We start from the raw sequence: 22,807 nt of genomic DNA on the forward strand, positions 1-22,807 counted from the left end.
ATATATATACAGTCGATTCCGGTTATTTGGGACACATCGGAACTAGTGCATTTTGGCCCGATTAAGCAGCTGCCCCAATTATCCGAAATTTCACGTAAATAGTTAAAAATGCAATGTAACCCCCTTTACGATTAGTTCACTGTACAATCAAATCACGTTATGACAAACTCACCATAGTAAAGTACCGTTCACTATACGATGAGTAGCAAGTGCCGGTCATTGTGATCACGTTTGTGAACTGAATTTTAATTCTATTAAACAGCGATTCTAATTAGCGAAAATAGGAGGAATATTATCCACAGGCTATAAAAGTAAAGATATATTAAGCACAAATTTACCCTTTATTACCTTACCAATTAAAAAATTAAATGATACGTGAAATTCGGAAGAATACACGTGATAATCAGAATAATTAATATGTACTGTAATATGTACATACTAACTAAACTAGTTGACATTTCTGTTCACTGACATTTGTGAGTGGGGGTTAAAATTTAAAACAGAAAAAGGGATAAGCAATCAATAACAAAAAACACGGCACACACAAATTGCAAGTAACACAATACGTGCAAGTGAGAACGGAGTAACGAGTTACAAAGCTTTAAAAATAGGAATGAAGAGAAGATTCTGAAAATTATTTTTTTATATGATTGAAGATTCCATGGAAGTGTAAACACATTTCACCATAATAACCCACAGAATTCCAGATGTCAGTATTATCGCAAATTCAATAAGATCGAGTTTACTATCCGTTTATGATAGATTGCACTAACACAGAAAAGGCCAATAAACAGGTGACTGCTAATTGTTTTTATTGTTACAATCGTAGGGTAATCTCCAGTGCTGTGGTCTCCTGCCCCGATTAAACAACATTTTGTTCCGATTAAGCGAAGTAAACCCTGGCTATTTTCTCGATTGGGTTCTGTTTTTTTAAGATTTGTCCCAAATAAACGGCTGCCCCGATTAACCAGTGGCCCAAATAACCGAAATCCACTGTATATATATATATTGTATATTATGTTAAACTATATGTATTAGTATTAGCAAGGTAGGTAAGGAAATTTAACATCACAACCTTTTTCATAGAATCCAGCTCCCTAAATTTAAACGAGCAAGAGAAATACCATACAATCCAAGAGATCCAGTCCACCACCAGATGTGTGGGTTATGAAGTATAGATCAAGAAGTTTTATAGGAAACTAGATAGTATCCAAGAACATTCCAAAGATGTAGACTACAGTACATGGATAAGTCTGACTCAGCCCTCCAAGTACTTTACAATGTAGATGGTTGAGATTTCAAGTCAGTCTCTCTAGAGATCCCCTCTTATTCCAGAGTACCTTTAGAAATAATTTTTTTTATAAAAGTGCTTCCACTTGAAGGCCATTAACAGAAAAGAAAAGTGCACTTTAACACAGAATAGTTTAACCATTTTCAAGAAAAGTATCACTGAGAACTATATATCATTCTACAAGAGAGAGAAAACACATGGTAGAGAGAGAGAGAGAGAGAGAGAGAGAGAGAGAGAGAGAGAGAGGGGGGGGCCAGCACATTCTATACATAACTATGATTTAACTTCTGTTCTGGGGAAATTAATGGAGTCTCTCTGGTTAAAGAAGTAATGCACGACCATCTAGACAAGAATGCAGTTATAGTTAACACACAGCATGGGTTTGTTAAGGGAAAGTCTTGTCTGACCAATTTAATTGGATACTATGATGTGGTCACAAAGGAACTGGATGCAAAGAATAATTTTGATATCATATACTTGGATTTTAAAAAAGCTTTTGATACTGCTGCACATGGAAGACTACTGTACAAATAGAGCAGTATGGCAATAAGGACAAATTGCTGCTATGGATAAAGGGATGGTTGAGTGGGAGAAGACAGAGGGTGGTAATCAATGGACACTGCTCTTTGTGGACTAATGTTATTAGTGGAGTCCCCCAGGGTTTGGTGTTGTTTGCTGACAATACGAAGGTTGGCAGGGTTGTTAATGACACTAATAACAGTATGCTATGACAACAGGATCTAGAAAAATTCAGCAGATGGGCTGAGAGGTGGCAATTGAAGTTTAACATTGACAAATGTAGAGAACTGCATATGGGTTGCAGTGACCCCAAAGTAACACTACACCCAGGGTAGTGGAGAATGAAAAAGACCAGGGGGTAATTATGCAGTCAGATATAAAGTTTTCTGAGCAGTGCAGATGGTCTGCAAGAACAGCTCATGGTGTTTTGTCAATGATATACAGGAATTTTTTTTTTGAAGGGATAAGGAGGTGATTATCCCCTTGTATAAGGCAATGGGCAGGCCACACCTTGAGTACTATATACAGGTCTGGAGGCCTCATTTTAGGAAGGATGTAGAGCTGCTGGAACGAGTGCAGAGAAGGGCAACGTGATTGGTGAATGGAATGAAGGGTTGCTGTTACAAAGAAAGAGTTAAGTTCTGAAATTGCAGTGTCTGGAGACTAGGCACCTGTGAGAGGATCTGATTGAGATGTATAAGGCCTTGAATGGTTTGAGCAAGCTCAATGCTGATGGGATTCTTCCTCTTGCTGAGGGGACATAAATTAAAATTGAGGAAAGACAGTTGTAGGAGATGTGTGAAAGTTTGCCTTCAGACAGCATGTGGTTGATTGCTGGAACAAACTTCCATCTGTCGTTGAAGATGATAGCTTAAATAGATTCAAGGCAGAACTTGACAAACATTTGGAGCGAGTGGATGGGTGAAATAAGGGTTGTTTTTTTTTTTTTTTTTGGCTGATGCTATATAAGCTTGCTTTCTTGCATCATGTGCCTTTGCTAATGCTAATAGAGGTGTGTAAATTTGCCTTTAGCCAGCGTTTAGTTGATTGCTGGAACAAACTTCCCTCTGTTGTTGTGCAAGTTGACAGCTTAAATAAATTCCAGGTAGAATTAGACAAACATTTGGAGTGAATGGATGGGTGAAATGGGAAGGGTTTTTTTTTTTTTTTTGGCTGATGTTGTATAAGCTTCCCTTTTTGCATCATATGCCTCTACTAGTGCTAATGATAATCTGAGGAAGAGTCTCAAGAAAAAAAGTACAATAAAGTAATTTAATTTTAACTGATGATGAATAAATTGATGACAGGGTCTTTACATGTAAAAATTTCATTTAATTGTTATTATTATTTTAATTTTTTTACTTCATTTTTTTTTTGTGATGGTGATTGGCTTTTAGGTTACAGAAGATGTCTCAGGATAATCTCTTTTTATTAGTGTTTAAGCAGGATAATTTCACACTAAATCACATGTTTCACACTAAATGTTAACAACACAGATCTTTTTGCACCAGACTTCAATGTTAACTTGCTCCAGTTTGAACTAGCTGTGAGCATGAGAGATCAACACTAAAAACCTGCGATGGCAGGTTTTTAGTGTTGACCAAGATAATTTTTGTATATACAATAGAGCATCAGTTATCAAGAATAATTAATGTCAGACCTTTTCCAGATAGCCAAATTTTTTTATAATCAAATGTAAAGCAAGATTAAATAAATTCTGTAAACGAATTTCTTTTACAGAATTTTACCAGAAATTAAATAAATTCTGGTAAAAGAAAAAGACTAACTATTGTGAAAAACACGAATTTATTTAATTAAAAAATAATAATAATAACTTATACATAAAAATTCGCACATTTACATATATATGTATATTCAGATAGGTATTTTACTAAAAATTTTATGTAGAAAAAAATTTAGAGTATTTTTTAAAATAATGTTCGATCATTTTTTGTTTCGTTTGTTGTGACCTTTTTTTTTGCTACTAAATCTTAAATTTCTTAATAATATCACTTTGATTATATCGCATTCTTCCTGTTTTTTACCCATTTTAGTGCTGTTTCTTTTCACTGATATTTTACTGTAAAAAACTGAGAAAAATAATAAATTGCACAGTTTCGGGCTGATATTATTCTTACCGAATCCGGAGCTAAACTAAACATAATATGAAATGAAGAGAACAAAATATGCCATGGAAAATTGGGTTCACGGAAGCAAATGACTAAACTCTCACTCATGGTTTCCTAATCCAACATTTCACCATATATACAAAGTAAAAAAAACAGCTAGAAATACTCTCGTAACATAATAAAAATTTGTTTCAAATACTACCATTAATAATAAAAAAAATTGGCTTTTCAAATTATTCCAGATAATTGACATTTAACAGTAGCCACAGGACCAGGGTATGTCTGCCAGGGGCAAAGGTTGATGACGTTGTAGAGCGGATATCATCTTTTAAGGGCACAAAGGGTGATATAGTTGTACACATTGGCATTAATGATATTAAGAGTAGGAGACCGGCGGAATTACTTAACAAGTACAGGTCACTGTTGAAAAAAGCCGTGAATTAAGGTTGAATTTGAAAGTGTCTGCAATTCTGCCCAGACACGATACAAGGGAGTATATGATGAGAGCCTTGTCGATCAATTCGGCCCTGGAAAGAATGTGCAAAGCTCAAGGGGTAGAATTTTTTTCAGCCTGGACTGTACTTGTTAACAGGAGAGACTGCTTCTATAGGGATGGGATACACTTAAATAGAAAGTGTGCAAGAATATTTGCTGATGCTATCGAGGCAGTGTTAGGTGGGTCGGAAAACTGCTAGCTTGGGGGGATACAAGGACTAATAGTTTAACAGTAGCCATAGGAAGAGGTGAAGGTGATTATTGCACAACTTCTATTAGAATAAGTAGCGACCTGGAGCGTGGGGTGTTCGGGGTTTCAGGGACGGATGGCAGTCATCCTGAAATAGGTGGGTATATGGGATGTGAGTAACTAAGAATAGGAGTAGGAGCATGTATGCTTGCATGTATACCAATGCTAGAAGTATAGTAAATAAATTTCATGAATTTGAAGTGTTGGTCAAGACATCAAAGGCGGATATTGTTGGGATAGCAGAGACGTGGTGTCACACAGATATAAGGAATGCTGAACTGGAATTTGGGGAGTACAATGTGTACAGAAAAGATAGACAGGATGTTATGCTGTTAATTAAGAAAAACATAAAATCAAGAGAAGTGCATCCAATTGATATAGATGAACAGTGCACTGTTGAGACAGTTTGATGTGACATAAGCACTGCGAAAGCAAAAATAAGAGTAGGAGTGTGTTGTAGGCCTAATGACTGGAATGAGTACAATGAACAATTGTACAGAGAAATAGAGTGGGCTAGTAAATCGGAATGTCTTATAATGGGGGATTTTAACTTCCCAGATATTGACTGGAACTTGTGGGTTGGTCACTCACACACCAGTCAGACTTTTGTGATTGGATGATTGTTTTCTGCAGCAGCATGTTCGAGAGGCAACCAGAGAAAGTAATACTCTTGATCTGATTATCAGCAGTGAACATTCGTGTATTAAGAATTTGCAGATAAAAGAACCACTAGGTGGCAGTGATCACAGTGTACTGATGTGGGATTTACTTAAAGATTTAATTACCATCAGGGGTAAAGGAAAGGGTTTTTGCTTCCGTAAAGGTTAGTACAGTGGTCTCCGACAGTTTTTAAATTCTGTACAGTGAGATAAACTGACGATATTACCAACAGTAAATTCTAAGTGGGAAGCATTCAAGGAATTAATCGTGGAAGCTACTAAAAGTTTCATACCTATTAAGAAATATTGTTCAAGGTTTAGGCCTAAATGGTTATCTAATGAACTAATGAGACTCGTAATACAGAAGAAAAATGCATGGGATGCATATAAATTATCAAGCGACTCAGAAGCCTATGGCAGATATAAGCTAGTCTGTAATCAGGTGACAAAGCAAGTTAGGCAGGCGACGGCAGATTACGAGAAATCCTTGACAAAAGATGCTAAGAAAAACAGCAAGGATTTCTTTACTTATATAAACTCTAAAAAGAAGGGGATGAATCTGATTGGTCCACTTGACATCAATGGTTCGACTGTTGATGATCCTGCTCAGATAGTAAACAAACTGAATGAGTATTTTGCATCTACATTCACACATGAGGAATTAATAAGGTTTGAAAATGGCAGAAGGTTATCAAATTGTAGCAGGATACTTAATGATTTTGTAATAACTGAAAGCAAAGTGGAGGAGAAATTGTTGAAGTTATACCTAAGAAAAGCACCTGGGGTGGATGGGATCTATCCAGTTATATTAAAGGAGGCGGCAAAGCAACTAAGGAAACCCTTAACCATAATTATGAGAGCGTCCTTGGACTCAGGGAGGTTCCCACGGACTGGAGATGTGCAAATGTATCCCCAATTCACAAAGGGGGATCGCAGGGTGACACGAGTAATTACAGACCAGTTAGTTTAACTTCTGTTCCGGGTAAAATAATGGAGTCACTGGTTAAAGATGCATTGCAGGAACATCAAGACAAGACTGCAGCAATAATTGAGACACAGCATGGGTTTGTTAAGGAAAAGTCTTGTCTGACAAATCTGATATTATGATGTGGTTACAAAGGAACTGAATGCAAAAAATAATTTTGATATCATATATTTGGATTTCAGGAAAGCTTTTGACACTGTTGCGCATGGAAGACTATTGTACAAATTGGAGCAGAATGGTATTAAGGGTAAGTTGCTACAATGGATAAAAGGATGGTTAAGTGGGAGAAGACAGAGGGTGGTGATCAATGGGTGCTACTCTTCTTGGACTAATGTTGTTAGTGGAGTCCCACAGGGTTCGGTGTTAGGTCCACTGTTGTTTTGTATATTTATCAATGATATTGATGAAGGTATATCAGGCTTAATGTCGAAGTTTGCAGATGATACAAAGGTTGGCAGGGTTGTTAATGACAGTAATGGCAGTGTGCTACTGCAACAGGATCTAGATAATTTGGGCAGATGGGCTAAGAAGTGGCAACTGAAGTTTAACCTTGACAAATGCAAAGTACTGCATATGGGTAGAAGTAACCCCAGAGAAACGTACCAACTGTGTGGTACTACACTTAAGGTGGTAGAAAATGAAAAAGACCTGGGAGTAATTGTGCAGTCAGATATAAAGTTTTCTGAGCAATGCAGACAGGCTGCCAGGCAGGTCATGGGGTTTTGTCAATGATATATAGGAATTTTGCTAGCAGGGAAAAGGAGGTGATTATCCCTCTGTATAAGGCAATGGTCAGGCCACGCCTTGAGTACTGCATACAGGTCTTGAGGCCTCATTTTAGGAAGGATGTAGATTTACTTGAGCGTGTACAGAGAAGGGCAACAAGATTGATGAGGGGAATGAAGGGATCCTCTTACCAAGAGAGGCTTAAGTTCTGCAAATTGCAGTGGCTGGAGACTAGGCACCTGCGCGGTGATCTGATTGAGGTCTATAAGACCTTGAATGGGTTGAGCATGCTGAATTCTGATGGGATCCTTCCACTTGTTCAGATTACAAACCTAAGGGGGCATAAATTCAAATTAAGAAAAGACAGATGTAGATTAGATGTGCGGAAATTTGCCTTTAGCCAGCGGGTGGTTAATTGCTGGAACAAACTTCCATCTGTCGTTGTGGAAGTTGATAGGTTGAATAAATTTAAGGAGGAACTGGACAAGCATTTGGAGGGAATGGTGTGTTTTTTTTTTTTTTTTTTGGCTGATGCTGCATAAGCTCATACACTTGCTTTCTTGCATCAAATGCCACTGCTACTACTACAAGAACTACTAAATGGAGTGTGCTGTACGGCATGACAGGAAATGCTAGATGGAGAGTGCTGTATGGCATGACAGGATGGAGAGTGCTGACATATCTTGGATCATTTAGACCATAGGTTCCCAAACTTTTTAGGTTCCCATAGGTTCCCACACTTGCAAAGTGGGCCACCGCCCACTTTGCAAGACATAAGTTTTGTAATGCCCCCCATTATAATAGTTTTCCGCATTCAAGCCGTTTGATATTTTCGACGTAAATAGCAACTAATGATACATTACTGCTTATGCCATTAAATTATTGAAAAAGTAGTGGCCAATACGTGCTTTATCTTGAACACAGTTATTGCTATTCAGATTTTGATGAAACATAGCCCATATTGTAAAGATTGTAAAGTGAATAACATTATGCACAGTTTCATACAATGGTTTAAATATGAAAATTCGGAATACATATTAAGAGATTGCAAATGCATTAGTAAGAATTTTATTGTAATAATTAAAACACCATCAAATATATTACAAAATTGTTTATTTTGAACTTACAAAATAAAAATACAAAGAAAAAATAAATTAAGATGAGCCTGATGCATTTTTAAAAGTTTGTTAATATCGGGTTCAACTTTCGTTAAAAACAGTCGTAAATCGCCACGTTCAGTTATATGTAATCGGTTCCTTTTCTTAGACAGTAAATTCACTACAGCACTAAACCCACGCTCAACCAAATAAGAAGATGGAAATGCAATTAAAAATTTTTGCACTATTTCCCATAATCCAGGGTGCAGTGTCAGTATTGATTTCTGAAGCCAGAACTCTTGGTATCCATTTTTGAATTTTATTTTTAGTTCTTCATTTGTTGTGAGTTGTATGAGTTCCTCTTATAAATTTGATGATCCTGCTGTGTTTGCATGTGAGAAAGGATTTAGAACCCAATTTAGTATATTCATGTTTAGAATATCCTTGAATCGCTCATTAAAATCAGCATGGAGAACCTCCAAGTGTTGGCAGTATGTAAGTAAATCTTCCTTTTTGAGAGAGACTTCTGATAAATTTGAAAAGTGGCTATATTCCCCTTGGCCTAGATTCCGCTTGATCAGAAGAAGTTTCCCCCCACAAAAGCGGCAATAACGTTTTTTGTTTTAATTAAATTCCATTCATCACCTTGTAATTGTAGATTGATTTCATTAAATATTTTATAGAGGTCTGTCAAATAAGCGATGTCATTTTTGGATGAAATCAGGTTGGCCTGCAATCCGTCGTCTCTATTTTCTAGGAACTCTAGTACTAAATCAAACAAATTGAAAAATCTATTCAGACAAATACCTTTTGAAAGCCAACGAACTTCTGTGTGAACCAGCAAATGATTGAAATCTTCATCGTTTTCACTACAAAGTTGGCTAAACAATCTGTCACTCAATGAATTGCTTCTAATCTTGTTGACTGCTCTAATAACATAATGGAGCAACGTATGCAGGCGTTCACTTAAATTCTTCGGAACCAAATGTTGACGATGAAGAACACAATGTATAGCGAGTACATCTGGTACTGCTTGTTTCAAATGCACTATGAAACCCTTGTGGCACCCTGTCATTGCTGGAGCACCATCAATAGCAGCAGACAAAATATTACGAATAGGAATGTCTTTCTCTTGAAAAAACTTATTCATGGTATTAAATATAGATTCTCCCTTTTGCCCAAGACGATTATCTGCACATATTGAAAATTAGGACAGTAAAAGAGTTGATAATTGGTGCCATTGGTGGGCAGCATTCCAACTAACAAATTTTCTGTTTATACTCCAGGATGACCACACGGTCAGAGATCCCGAAATAGAGAGAGAGAGAATACAAATATCTTCTAAGAATACTTTTTGAGCAGCCGTTAGTCGCAATCTGTTAGCTTTGTACTGTTAGAAAATATTGCAGTTTTGTGAAGAATACACATTTCAAGAAACAATCTGTTATTCATAGTGGATGATTTTTTTTCTTTCCTTTGATGCACCAGTTTTCGAAGTTTATAACGCAGCTACAAATAGAAATATTTTCTCGAAATTTTGTTAGAAGATCAAACCCAGGAAACTGCTTTTCCGATATTGCTTACTAAAAACAATTACAATAAAGCAAATTTTTTTTTTATCAAATGCACATTGCACTGTTATCAGTTTTACACCAGTTTTTCTTGTTTCTAAAAGATGAATTTCCCTGATTTTCTGTTCATAGGAGCAATACATACTGAAGAAAGGAAATGCGAACTGTTCGCCTTTCAAAAACAGTCGTTGCTACTGTTTCGCTTTATTGCTTCTTATGTCAACTCACAGTAGCTCGCGTTGTCACGTTTCAAAGGCCCTAGGCTAATTAGGGGTGGGTTTAGAAAAATAATAGAAAAAGGCCTAAAAAAAATACACTTGATGTCACATTTTTGTCATTTGCGTGAAATTCAATAGAAGGTTTGGAAAATTGAAGTGGAAAAATCAAAGAAAACAGTTCTGGCTTCACCTATAGCGAATTTCAGCTGTGTCCATAGAGTAAAAATTATAGAATTTATTAGTTTACCTTTGAACTGGGTCCACTGGACCCAAGAAGATAAAAATACGGATAAGGAGCCACCGACCCCTAGACCGCCTGAAGGCCCCCCAATTGCTTCTGAACCCTAGAAGGCTTCAGCGCTCACTGGGGGGGGCGGTACCGCCCACTTTGGGAACCTATGATTTAGACCATACTGCATCTCTCAACTGTTTTAAAATGTCTTGGTACTGCTTTAACACTTGCAGAATAAATTCTGATAACATCATCCCAAAAAATGGTATGGTGTTATCAGAATTTGTCAAAAAATGGGAACCAGTATGGCCGTCAATGTAAATTTGAATCCCACACGTTTTTGGCCTTCGAAACCACTTAAAAGCTACTTTTTTTTTTAGTCATAGCATCATCTCCATAAAAAAAAAAAAAAAAAAATCATCTCCATACACTGTAATAAAAATTACATGTGTTTCTGTGGCTGCTTTTCCAAACTTAAAACAAAATTTTACCTTTGCACACTAGCTGAATTTCATAATTTTCAGTACACATGATAAAACAACTGTTCACTTAAAAGCAGCTTTCTGATAGACAGGTGCATAACAAGTTGAAACCTGGTGTGTCCATACTCAAAAGATGTCACTATAAGTCCCCACTCAATCTTTTGGCTACATCTATGCATTCAAGAATAAGATCATTCACCAAACTTTGATCAAACCTTATATGTCTATACATTTACTGAGAGCCTAATCGCAACCCCCTCCTCTGCTTCAGATACTACAACAGACAGCTACATACATGGAAAATCAAATTCTTATTAATGATATGTTACATTATATTAATGTCATATTAAACGTCATACCAACTACATTTGAAAGATGCATAATGTGAGGTCAAAATAATGTTAGTTCATTGCTCAAAGGCCTATCACCATTCATAGAAATAGAAAAATTAGGGGGAGAAAGTCAAAATAACAGAAAATATGCAAGGGCAGAAAGAGAGAGAGAGAGAGAGAGAGAGAGAGAGAGAGAGAGAGAGAGAGAGAGAGAGAGAGAGAGAGAGAGAGAGAGCATGAGAGTCCAGCTGTTAACAAACAATACAATTTTGACTCAAAATTGGACAAGTCCATCACAACTACAAAGGGACAGATTCCTTGAACAGTCAAAGAAGTACAGGTACTGGACATCAATAACAATAACAGTTTACTTCATTTTGTTCAAATAGAACACAACTATATATGGATACAGTAAAAATCTCCTCTCCACCTATCCCCATCAAAATTGTGGGTAGGAGAGCCACAGTTTGTGTAACATGTTTCGGACTTAGAATAAATCCATCAATTTCTTTTGAAAACATAATGAATGTCATCAATATTACTGATGATTTAATCCTATAATGGTTCATCATTATTTATTATTCTGGAGAGAGAGGATATTTCCATGATGACAATTCATCAAAATGGAGCCTTCCCAACAGAATCTCAAATTGTTAGTCCAATACATTATATTATGAACTAGTCCTTACAGTGTTCTACCCAGGACCTATTGAATAGGCACACTGCCTCGTGAATTTAACTGATCACCCAGCTAAAATTTAAGCGATTCTTGCGGTACCATATGGTACTGATCTCGATCAATATTAATTCGAACATGCTATGCAACACATTGCATAGCATGTTCATAGCACATTGACCTCAATGTGACATGCTTGTCACATTGAGGTCAATGTGACAAGAGCATATAATGTTAAATTATGCAATTAATTTTTGCTCTGGATTGCTTAAGTCACATTTATAAATAACAGAAATTTTTATAATATTGCAGAGTATTACACTTCCCCACCTGGCTACTTCAAAATGCCACCCGGCTGGCAAAATTTTCTGGGGAGAACACTGCCTTATTATAACTTTTATATGTAAGAGTGTATATAATTAATAATGAACAGTCATACCTCTTTGAAGGTATTTAATAGCCTCTTCAAAACTTTCAACTTCTAAAAGGGCTTGTCCTAAAAAAAAATGACCTTTCACAGAACTTGGATCCATATCTAAGGCTCGTCGACAATCCTGACAGGCCAATTCCCACTGCTGAAGTTTAAGGTAGCACAAAGCTCGATTAGTAAAAAAGGTGGGTACTAATGGGTTTTTAATCTGAAAAATATCAAAGAAATAATCACGAAATAATAATGAATACAAATGTAAGGTATATAAACGGCAAATGAAAAAAAATTTTAATTCATGAAATGTGTCTAGCTGCTAAATGTCAAATGTATCTAGCTATTTAAAATTAACACTAAGGCTAAATGAGCAATGTCACATCTGCTATACTGTATCTGTAAACCATATGTAACCTGGTTTGCTAGATGAAAATCAAGCATTTTCTGGGAAACCCTAACCTCAAAAAGGCAGCGACAGAAGCAAAACCTTGAACCATTAGTCAAATAAGGGCATTTAAAATAGGCACTTAAAATGCTGAAGTACTCTTTATTATTATTAGCCATACAGTGCAAGGAAGTTATTATGATATTGGAAATACAGTAAAGGATACTTAGTTATTAGGTACCTTGATCACAGCTACAAGGAATGTCACCACAGACATCTAATAACTTCACACCTCAAAATACAATAGTTTCCTGTGCATGCTTCTTAATATTTCAAACTTCATTCTTAAACATACCACCTAACAAAACTTCTAGGAAGTCTACACTTGCATCACAACCAATAACAATAAATTTTATCTTAGAGAAAAAAAGTCTTATGCATTAGGAATATATACATTTCTCATATAAGTAATGAGACCTACTCTCCCACCTAAAAGTTTGAAATCACAACATATAACAACAGTTTTTGTTAATTTTTGGAAATAAGTTATGACGATGTAAGGTTTAATATAAAAAACAAAAACTACAAAGTATTTTAAGATTTCTTACTAAGCATTGGAAAAATTATAGCAAAAATATTGAAATTATTAATATAATAATAGTAATAGTGGCATGCGATGCAAGAAAGCAAGCATATGAGCTTATGTAGCATCAGCCAAAAAAAAAAAAAAAAAAAATTCACACAACCATTCCCTCTAAAAGTTTGTCCAGTTCCTCCTTGAATTTTTTTAGCTATCAACTTCCACAACAACAGATGTAAGTTCGTTCCAGCAATTAACCACCCACTGGCTAAAGGCAAATTTCCGCACATCTCTTCTACAACTGTCTTTCTTCAATTTTAATTTATGCCTCCTTAGGTTCGTAATCTGAGCAAGTGGAAGAATCCCATCAGAATTCAGCGTGCTCAACCCATTATACACCTCAATCAGATCGCCTCACAGGTGCCTAGTCTCCATCTGCTGCAATTTGCAGAACTTAAGTCATTCTTTATAAGAGGATCCCTTCATTCCCCTTACCAATCTTGTTGTCCTGTACACGCTCAAGCAAATCTACATCCTTCTTAAAATGAGGCCTCCAGACCTACACGCAGTATTCAAGGCGTGGCATGACTATTGCTTTATACAAAGGGATAATCACCTCCTTTTCCCTGCTAGCAAAATTCCTGTATATCATAGACAAAACCCCCATGACCTGCTCTTCAGCCTGTCTGCATTGCTCAGAAAACTTCATATCTGACTGCACAATTACTCCCAGGTCTTTTTCATTTTCTACCACCTTAAGTGTAGTGCCACACAGTTGGTACGTTTCTCTGGGGTTACTTCTACCCATATGCAGTACTTTGCATTTGTCAAGGTTAAACTTCAGTTGCCACTTCTTAGACCATCTTCCCAAATTATCTAGATCTTGTTGCAGTAGCATACTGTCATTAACAACCCTTCCAACCTTTGTATCATCTGCAAACTTCGACACTAAGCCTCATATATCTTCATCAATATCATTGATAAATATACAAAACAACAGTGGACCCAACACCGAACCCTGTGGCACTCCACTAATAACATTAGTTCACGAAAAGCAGCGTCCATTTATTACCACCTTCTGTCTTGTTCCACTCAACCACCCTATTATCCATTGTAGCAACTCACCCTTAATACTATTCTGCTCCAATTTGTACAGTAGTCATCCATGTGCAACAGTGTCAAAAGCTTTCCTGATATCCAAGTATATGATATCAAAATTATTTTTTGCATCCAGTTCCTTTGTAACCACATCATAATAACCAATCAAATTTGTCAGACAACACTTTCCCTTAACAAACCCATGCTGTATCTGAATTATTGATGCAGTCTTGTCTAGATGATCCTGCAATGCATCTTTAACCAGTAACTCCATTATTTTACCCGGAACAGAAGTTAAACTAAGTGGTCTGTAATTACTTGTGTCACCCTTCGATCCCCTTTGTGAATTGGGCACACATTTGCACATCTCCAGTCTGTGGGGACCTCCTCCGAGTCCAAGGATGCTCTCATAATTATGGCTAAGGGTTTGCTTACTTCCTTTGCCGCCTCATTTAATAAAACTGGATAGATCCCATCCACCCCAGGTGCCTTTCTTATGTTTAATTTCGACAATTTCTCCTCCATTTTGCTCTCAGCTATTAAAAAATCATTAAGCACCCTGCTACAATTTGATAAACTTCTGGCATTTTCAAACCTTAATAACTGCTCATGTGTGAATGTAGATGCAAAATATTCATTCAGTTTGTTTGCTATCTGAGCAGGATCATCAACAGTTGAACCATTGATATCAAGTGGACCAATCAGCTTTATCCCCTTCCTTTTAGAGTATTTATATAAGTAAAGAAATCCTTGCTGTTTTTCTTAGCATCCTTTGCCAAAGATTTCTCGTAATCTGCCTTTGCCTTCCTAACCTCCTTTGTGACCTGATTACAGACTAGCTTATATCTGCCATAGGCTTCTGAGTCGCTTGATAATTTATATGCATCCCTTGCATTTTTCTTCTCTGTCACAAGTCTCATTAGTTCACTTGATAACCATTTAGGCCTAAACCTTGAACAATATTTCTTAATAGGTATGAAACGTTTAGTAGCTTCCACGTTTAATTCCTTGAATGCTTCCCACTTAGACTTTACTGTTAGTAACACCGTCAGTTGATCCCACTGTACAGAATTTAAAAGCTGTCTGAGACCACTGCAGTCACCTTTATAGAAGCAAAAACCCTTTCCTTTACCCCTGATGGTAACTATATCTTTAAGAAAATCCCACATCAATACAGTGTGATCACTGCCACCTAGTGGTTCCTTTATCTGCAAATTCTTAATACACAAATGATCACTGCTGATAACCAGATCAAGAGTATTACCTTCCCTAATTGCCTCTCGAACATGTTGCATCCAATAAATCCACAAAATTCTTGCTAGTGTGCGAGGGACCAACCCACAAGTTTCAGTCAATATCTGGGAAGTTAAAATCCCCCATTATAAGATATTCTGATTTACTAGCCCACTCTATTTCTCTGTACAATTGTTTGTTGTACTCATTTGAGTCATTAGGCCTATAACACGTTCCTTTCTTATTTTTGCTTTCCCAGTGCTTATGCCACACCAAACTGGCTCAACATTGCACTGTCCATCTATGTCAACTGGATGCAGTTCCTTTGATTTTATGATTTTCTTAATTAACAGCATAACCCCTCCTCCCTTCCTATCCTTTCTGAACACATTGTACTTCCCAAATTCCAATTCTGCATTTCTAAACAACTATACTGATTTTTCATCAACATATCCTCCATCCATAAGATTTTAACACTGCTTTACACAGACGCAGCGTTCTGATAATTTTATAATAATGTCTTGACTAACATTATTCCAAGCAATCTGCAAGCTTTCCCATACATTTAATGAAGATGGGCAGACTGCATGGTCTAGATGCTCTCGTAACAGCCCTATCGGGTTTAAGTCAGATGATTGGGGGTGGCCACACCATAATTTGCAATAACCCCTCCTGCTGTTTAGTTGTAAGAAAGTCCCTGTGCAGCTTAAGCTGTGCTTCAGGTCACTGTCTTGTTGTAATATAAAATTTCTTCCACAATGTTGAATTTCAGAGGATATTAACATATGTTCAAGAATGTTGTTTTTATAGCCTACTTTTCTTAAAATTCCTTCAATTCTGACAGTGTCACTCACTCCAATAAAACATAAGCAACTCCAGATCATGATGGAACCACCACCATGCTTGACTGTACACTAAACAAAGTAGCACCATTTTCCTTCAGTTGACCATCTCACAAACTCTACACTTGGATCCAAAAATTTCAAATTTGGATTCATCCATCAATAGTATGTTTTTCCACTCTTCGATTGTCCAATGTTGATGGCTCTTAGCCCAAGCCAACCGTTCTTTCAATTTTCCAGTTTTAATAAGGGTCCGAAAACCCTTATTAAAATGGAACCACAAAGTCCTGCTTGTTCAAGGTGAAGTTTTACAGTGGATATAGACGTGGGAGTTTCCTATTAAACTCGGCTCAGACTTCAGGAGTAGTAAGTCATCAAATGCATTTAGTGTTGTCATCCTGATTGTGGTTTGTTCTTTAAAATGCCAGTATACTTGAATTGTTGAATGGTAGTTTGTACTCCTTTAAATGAAAAACCTAGTTTTTGGCAAAATTCTTCTCATGGAATAACTTTCTTTATACAAAGTTATAATAGCACTTCTTTTTTCAGCACTCAGTTCCTTATTTCTTGCCATTTATCATGAAACACACAAAACTTACACCAAGCACTCATTCTTTCTGACAAGTGTTTGATTTTATAAGTTACAGCTCTTACTCCTCAATTTATATTATTGCAAAACACTCTAGAACAGTGGTTCTCAAGTGAGGCCACAGTGGTCAAATATGGCCACCAAGACATTTTTGGGTGGCCACCAGAGTATTTTCATAAATATCAAAATATTTATTTATTAAATTTCAACATTAAAAAAATTAATTTATATACAATAAAATATTATATGGATTATATGGACTTTTATAAAAGCGATATTCAATGGTATGAGACATGATTGTTCATCCAGAGTACTAGCGTTTTACTAGATTTATTACATTTTGTGCGAAATTGTGTGGCCACCAGCTAAATCTCGTGTAAATTTTTGCGGCCACCAGGAAAAAACTCAAGAACCACTGCTCTAGAATCATCTACAATCTTCTATAATATTGAAACAATACTTCCACTTTCTATAATATTCCAGGATCAACTATGCCAGTGATTCTGACACTACTGATGTAGACAACATCTCCATTGTTGTCTTTCAGGTTTTATTTTAGCTCCTCTTGGGTACCATTCTGTTATTTGCTTAGTCCATGTGTCATCATGTCTTTGAGCTATGTGTCCTGCTCAAGTCCATTTCAGTTCTTTAGTTTTGATAAGAATAAGTGTGGTTTTATCTATCTCTACAAGCAAATGTTTGATAAATCATTAATAAGTCACCATGAGCTTTCCTTGCCACTTGTCTACAATGCTTTTGAGAATTTCATATTCACCTGTATCACAATCTCCAAATCCCATTCTTCCTCCACTGTTTTTAACTCAATCCCATGAAGTGTATAAGTTATTTTGGGATTGCTACTATTCACCAAGTGTAATAAAATCTTGCATTTTGCTGCTAATTTAAAACATATCTGCCACTTTTCTGACCATCCTTGAAGCCTATCCAAGTAATCCTGAAAGGGCACTGCTCGGTGCTAATCATTAACTACACACCCAATCACATGGCAACAAACAATATCCAGTGCCTCTGCTACAACATACAGTATACTGGATAGTATAAGGCTTGAAAAATCCTTTTAAAAGGGTTAAATAAATTTCATGAAAATATGCTACTGGAGGTGAAGTTGTTAGATATAGGCAGGCAGGCAGATGGACAGTTGTGGTAAGAACAATAGGTGCTCTAAGTATAATGGACTTAACCTAATAGGTGGTTTTCAGTCCAACTTCAACCAATGTCATTATGAATTTAATGCTGTTTCTGTCGCATGCCACTTCTACAGATATTTCCATGAACACTGTTCTTCTGAATTGGCTTCTATAATTCGCTCTCTCTTTCAAAACAGTCTGAACACGTGCCGCCACCAGCCAACATCCATTTACTGTGCAACTTCAAACTCACAGAACCAACTTTTCATCTTCCTCGTTTATTCATTCAACTGCTGTTTTCTGGAACAACCTTCTTTCATACGTATTTCCTGAAAGTTACAGTCTACAGAAGTTCAAGTCCAATATCAACAAATATTTTCTTTCATCTTCTCAACCTCCAACCCAAGCATGGCACTAAGTACTATAGGTTCTAATACCTCTCATGTTTGGGGTTTACATAAAAAAAAAAAAAAAGTAGATATTTTACTGTCAACTTTTTCTAAATTCAGGAAATCTAGCAGCAGAAATTTAGTGTCCGTGGAAAGAGAAATTTTGCCTCATTAGGTTAACATCTACTTGTTTCATATTGAAAACAAAACTGCATGTCCAGTTAAAATATAACATTCTATGGCTGGTACACTGATGAAGTCTCAGTGCTAGAGAAAACTTCCAGCTGGCTACTATGCAATTAACTAACCTTACCTGCTTAAAATGTATTGGGGGAGATCTCATTTTGACCACCATCAATCAGCCACACTAATAATACTTTGCAACATTCTTTTAGTTTCTCTAAAAGTTCAAGAACTCTCCCTTCAAAATTATTGAAATTGTCCTGTGCCCAAAGTTTTTAGATATCTGAGGTCAGACTTAAATTTTGTTAATAAAGTAATAATGTACAAATAAAATAATGAAATCAATAAATTAAATTAAATGTATATTAAAACAAATTAATTTATGAATTAAGAATTTAATAAATTGATGATGTGAAGAAAAAGTGTCCTAATTATAATGGGTAGAGACAGAAGAATGTGGCTGCAATGGGCCATGAATTTTTGTGGTAATATATGTATTTAACTGCATAACCATATAAAGTATGCTAAGCCAGGACTGCATTCCGCACTAAAGGTAAGAATAAGAAAAAATTGGGAAAACTTAGCTTAAAAATAATTAAATATGAATTTATGTAAATAAATTCATATTTAATTATTTGTCATAAACAACAGGTCTGGAAGCCTCATTTTAGGAAGGATGTAGAGCTGCTGAAAGGCAGTGCAGAGAAGGGCAACAAGATTGGTGAGAGGAACAAAGGGGTACTATTACCAAGAAAAGCTTCAATTCTGCAAACTACAGTGTATGAAGACTAGGCAGAGGTTATCTGATTGAGGTGTTTAAGACTTTGAATGGACTGAGCAAGTTCAATGCTGATGGGATTCTTCCTCTTACTCAGACTACACATATGAGAGGGCACACAAATTTAAACTGAGGAAGGACAGTTGCAGAATACATGTGCAGAAGTGTGCCTTTAGCCAGCAGATGGTTGATTGCTGAAACAAACTTTCATCTGTTGTTGTTATTGTTGTGGAAGTTGAAGCTTAAATAAATTCAAGGAAGAACTAACAAACTATTGGAGGCAATGAATAGTTGAAATGGGAAGTATCATTTCCCCCCCCCTTTGGCTGATGCTGTATAAGCTTGCTTTCTTTCATCATTTACCACTACTAATGCTAATATTAGCGAGGAAATGCTATTCTACATGACTCTTTTCAAAGAAAAATCTACTGTTGGTTGAACAAATGGAATAAGCTAATTTCTGTTTATTCTTTGCTGGTGTTGATTAAGGCCATGTTAAAGCTAAGCATCTAATTATGTGAAATTTCCTAGTTTCGGATATCTCTAAATTTTTTCTTGTTACCTTAAAAAACAAACTGCATCAATTTTTGGGAACTAATTTAACTTTATAATTTAATTTCTTTTTATTTCTTTCTATGAAGAAACTAATGACTGACTTTAAGACAGTTCTCAAAAAGTCTAGGTCTATGTAAGAGTGTCAAAGTATAGATAAAAATTCTGATTAATATCCAGTGTGTAACTGATTAGCAAATTATTTTTAAGATTGAAATTCATATATATTCTTAAGAGACTTTTGGCATTACAAAAATAGTTCAACTCTCATAACGAGAAAAACATTTTAAGAGTGCAAAACATTTAATTTTTTAATTTACCAAAATGAATTTTGAACCTCAGAATGCTCACTAAAGTGATCAATTGTACTCGGTAACAAACACTTAATACAAAACAAATGAATCTACTACACTATATAAGTCCATATGAAAAACTTTGTTTTGCTTAAAATCAATAGGCATAATAGACTTAACTTGAATGATTGATGCCTAGTAAGGCAAATGTCTTGTACACACCACATGCCCTCTCCTCGCAGAGTTCAGTAGGTCTGCCTGAAAGTCATAGTCACACGGCTCTGTTCACTTCTTCCATCATTCTCCTGGTCTACCCAAGTAGACTTACTTCCTTCTTCAACTGCCCTCCTATTCACCTGGGTTTGTTGGAAGGGTGCAGAGAAAAGCAACAAAATTAGTTGGAGCAAACAAAAGGGATATTCTTATCACGGATATCTGCATGGTGACCTGATCAAAATGTATAAGGCTTTAAAAAGGTTAAGTAAACTGAACGTCGATGGTATCTTTACCGTTTCTCAGTTGACATACACAAGGGGTCATAAATTTAAACTCGAAAAGAATGATTGCAGATCAGATGTGCAGAATTTTTTTTCATTTAGTCAAAGGGTAATCAATTGTTGAAATGTGGAATAATCTTCCACCTAGTTTTGTAGAGGCAGATAGTTTGAGTAAATTTAATGAAAATTTGGAGATGATGGGAAATTTAAGGTTATTATTATTTATTATTATTTTTTTTTTAGTTGGTGCTGTATAGGCTTTCCTTTTTTGCATCATATTGCCAATATTAATACTAATTGGTATTAAGCTCCTATTAACTCTACACTAAACAGAGTTAAATTTAACATTTGATGCTCACCCCAAATTCACTTTATCGAGGACCATACCTATAAACTGTTATAGGTTTTTATTTCTTTCTATGAAGAGAGTTATGATACATTTCAAAAATCTCACTATTTGCTGTGCATTAGAACAAACTACAATGCTAGCAGTGTTCCTATTGTTCCACTGTTAACAGCCAGGGCACAAACTTATTATTATCAGCCATATGGTATAAGGAAGCCTGAGACTTATGCTGCACCAGCCAAAAAAAAAATTCCCGAATTACCCTGAGAGAGAGAGAGAGAAGTAGAAAGGAATCACCAAGAAAGAGAAGAATGATGATATCCAGCTCAGGACTCTGGGTTTGCCAAGCCCATCTCAGAAATTAGAATGCCATTCAAAACCTTTCATGTATGGCCCACTGTTGAGTCTCTATATGCTATTTTAAGAAAATGAAATGTTTCACTTACAGCCTTTCTGACTTTAAAGCAAAATTTAACATGTTGTTCAGTGCACCCTGACATTTTGAAATATGAGATGTGAAAAACACATCTACAGTATTGGATGAGAATAATAGACTGCCATAAGTATGTGAATAATACTGCTTGGGGATAAGGAAGCAACATGTCTAAGTTCATCGTGCTTTGTCGTAGTATGCCGTTATCTCAACCTTGAGGTTGCCTAAACAGTGTGCAGTTCAAAAAGTATCTGGATTAAGCAAGTTCCTTCAGGAACATGTTTAATCCAGATACTTTTTGAACTCACCTTGTATATAATTAAAATCAGACTTCCAATGCCTCAGAAGAGTAATGAAATTTTATTAACCTATAATACCAGCAAAACATTTCAAACATATTTATTTAATCAATTCTACAACAACTTATTCTAAGAAGAACAGCTTCAATTATCTGATTACAGTATATCCCTGATGATAGCAAAAACTATTGTCTAACTTCATTTTTCACTAATTCCACCCATAAATGAATAATTATTTGTAGTAACATATTCATACCAGGCTATAAATATTGCGATAGTCCTCTTGATGAACACATTTTAATGGTATTCATAAATTTGTGGGAAGTTTTGGTTTTTCCTTTTCTGATGTATACCTTAATTACTTTTTTTGTGTTAGCTAAAGAATTTTACTTTTTAGTAAGGATATAACTAATTTAACACTGCAATCGTAATGGCATTGGCATAATGTATATCTTGAACTTGATAGCATAAGGTATAACGTAAAACTTGATAGCATAAGGAATAACGTTAAACTTGATCACATAATGCATATCACTGCATTTAGGAATCTATTAGATTAGTGTAGTATTGTCAATTAATCAATTAAATTTATTAATTTTTGTTGTTAATCAATTAAATTGTATTTAAAATCATGCCCCAGACTATAGCAGCAAAGAACAGGCACAAAGCAGTGGGAGAATCGAAGGGACGATTCTCAAACTTATCACAGCCTAACAAAATGTACACCTTGTGAAATGTGAAATCTTTCTGGAACAGGACATAATCGAGCCAAGGAGGGAGGTCTTTGTGCGTGTGTGTGTGTGCTATGTGTAGAGAGTGTAGAAATTAGCTGCCAATTCAGCGTTCTGATGTGAAGAAAAAGTGTCCTAATACATTTAGGACACTTTTTAGGATACATTTATGAAAGTTTGAAGTAGATGCCCTAGTATGAAGTAGGGTAGATGCCCTAGAAGGAATTAAAATGGGGGGAAATCAAGCTCTCAGCTGCCCAACTCAATGCCAGAGCTCACACTTGTGCATCGGGCAACACAGCAGCAATCTCCAAGGCAGAATGCACTGGTAGCAAAGGAGGTGAT

At 36.0% G+C, this 22,807-nt stretch overlaps 1 protein-coding gene across 1 annotated transcript in view; it reads right to left on the reverse strand.

Moving 5' to 3' along the window:
- STUB1 (STIP1 homology and U-box containing protein 1) overlaps positions 1-22,807 on the reverse strand; it is a 79,218-nt gene that overhangs the window by 35,507 nt on the left and 20,904 nt on the right. The window contains exon 2 of the mRNA XM_090375009.1: positions 12,102-12,300. Within this exon, the coding sequence (XP_090231135.1) occupies positions 12,102-12,300 (199 nt within the window). The remainder of the gene's footprint in view (positions 1-12,101; positions 12,301-22,807) is intronic.

The sequence above is a fragment of the Mastigoproctus giganteus genome, chromosome 6 (assembly GCF_048544385.1).
Source record: "Mastigoproctus giganteus isolate SK-2022 chromosome 6, ASM4854438v1, whole genome shotgun sequence".
NCBI classification, from domain to species: Eukaryota; Metazoa; Arthropoda; class Arachnida; order Uropygi; family Thelyphonidae; genus Mastigoproctus; species Mastigoproctus giganteus.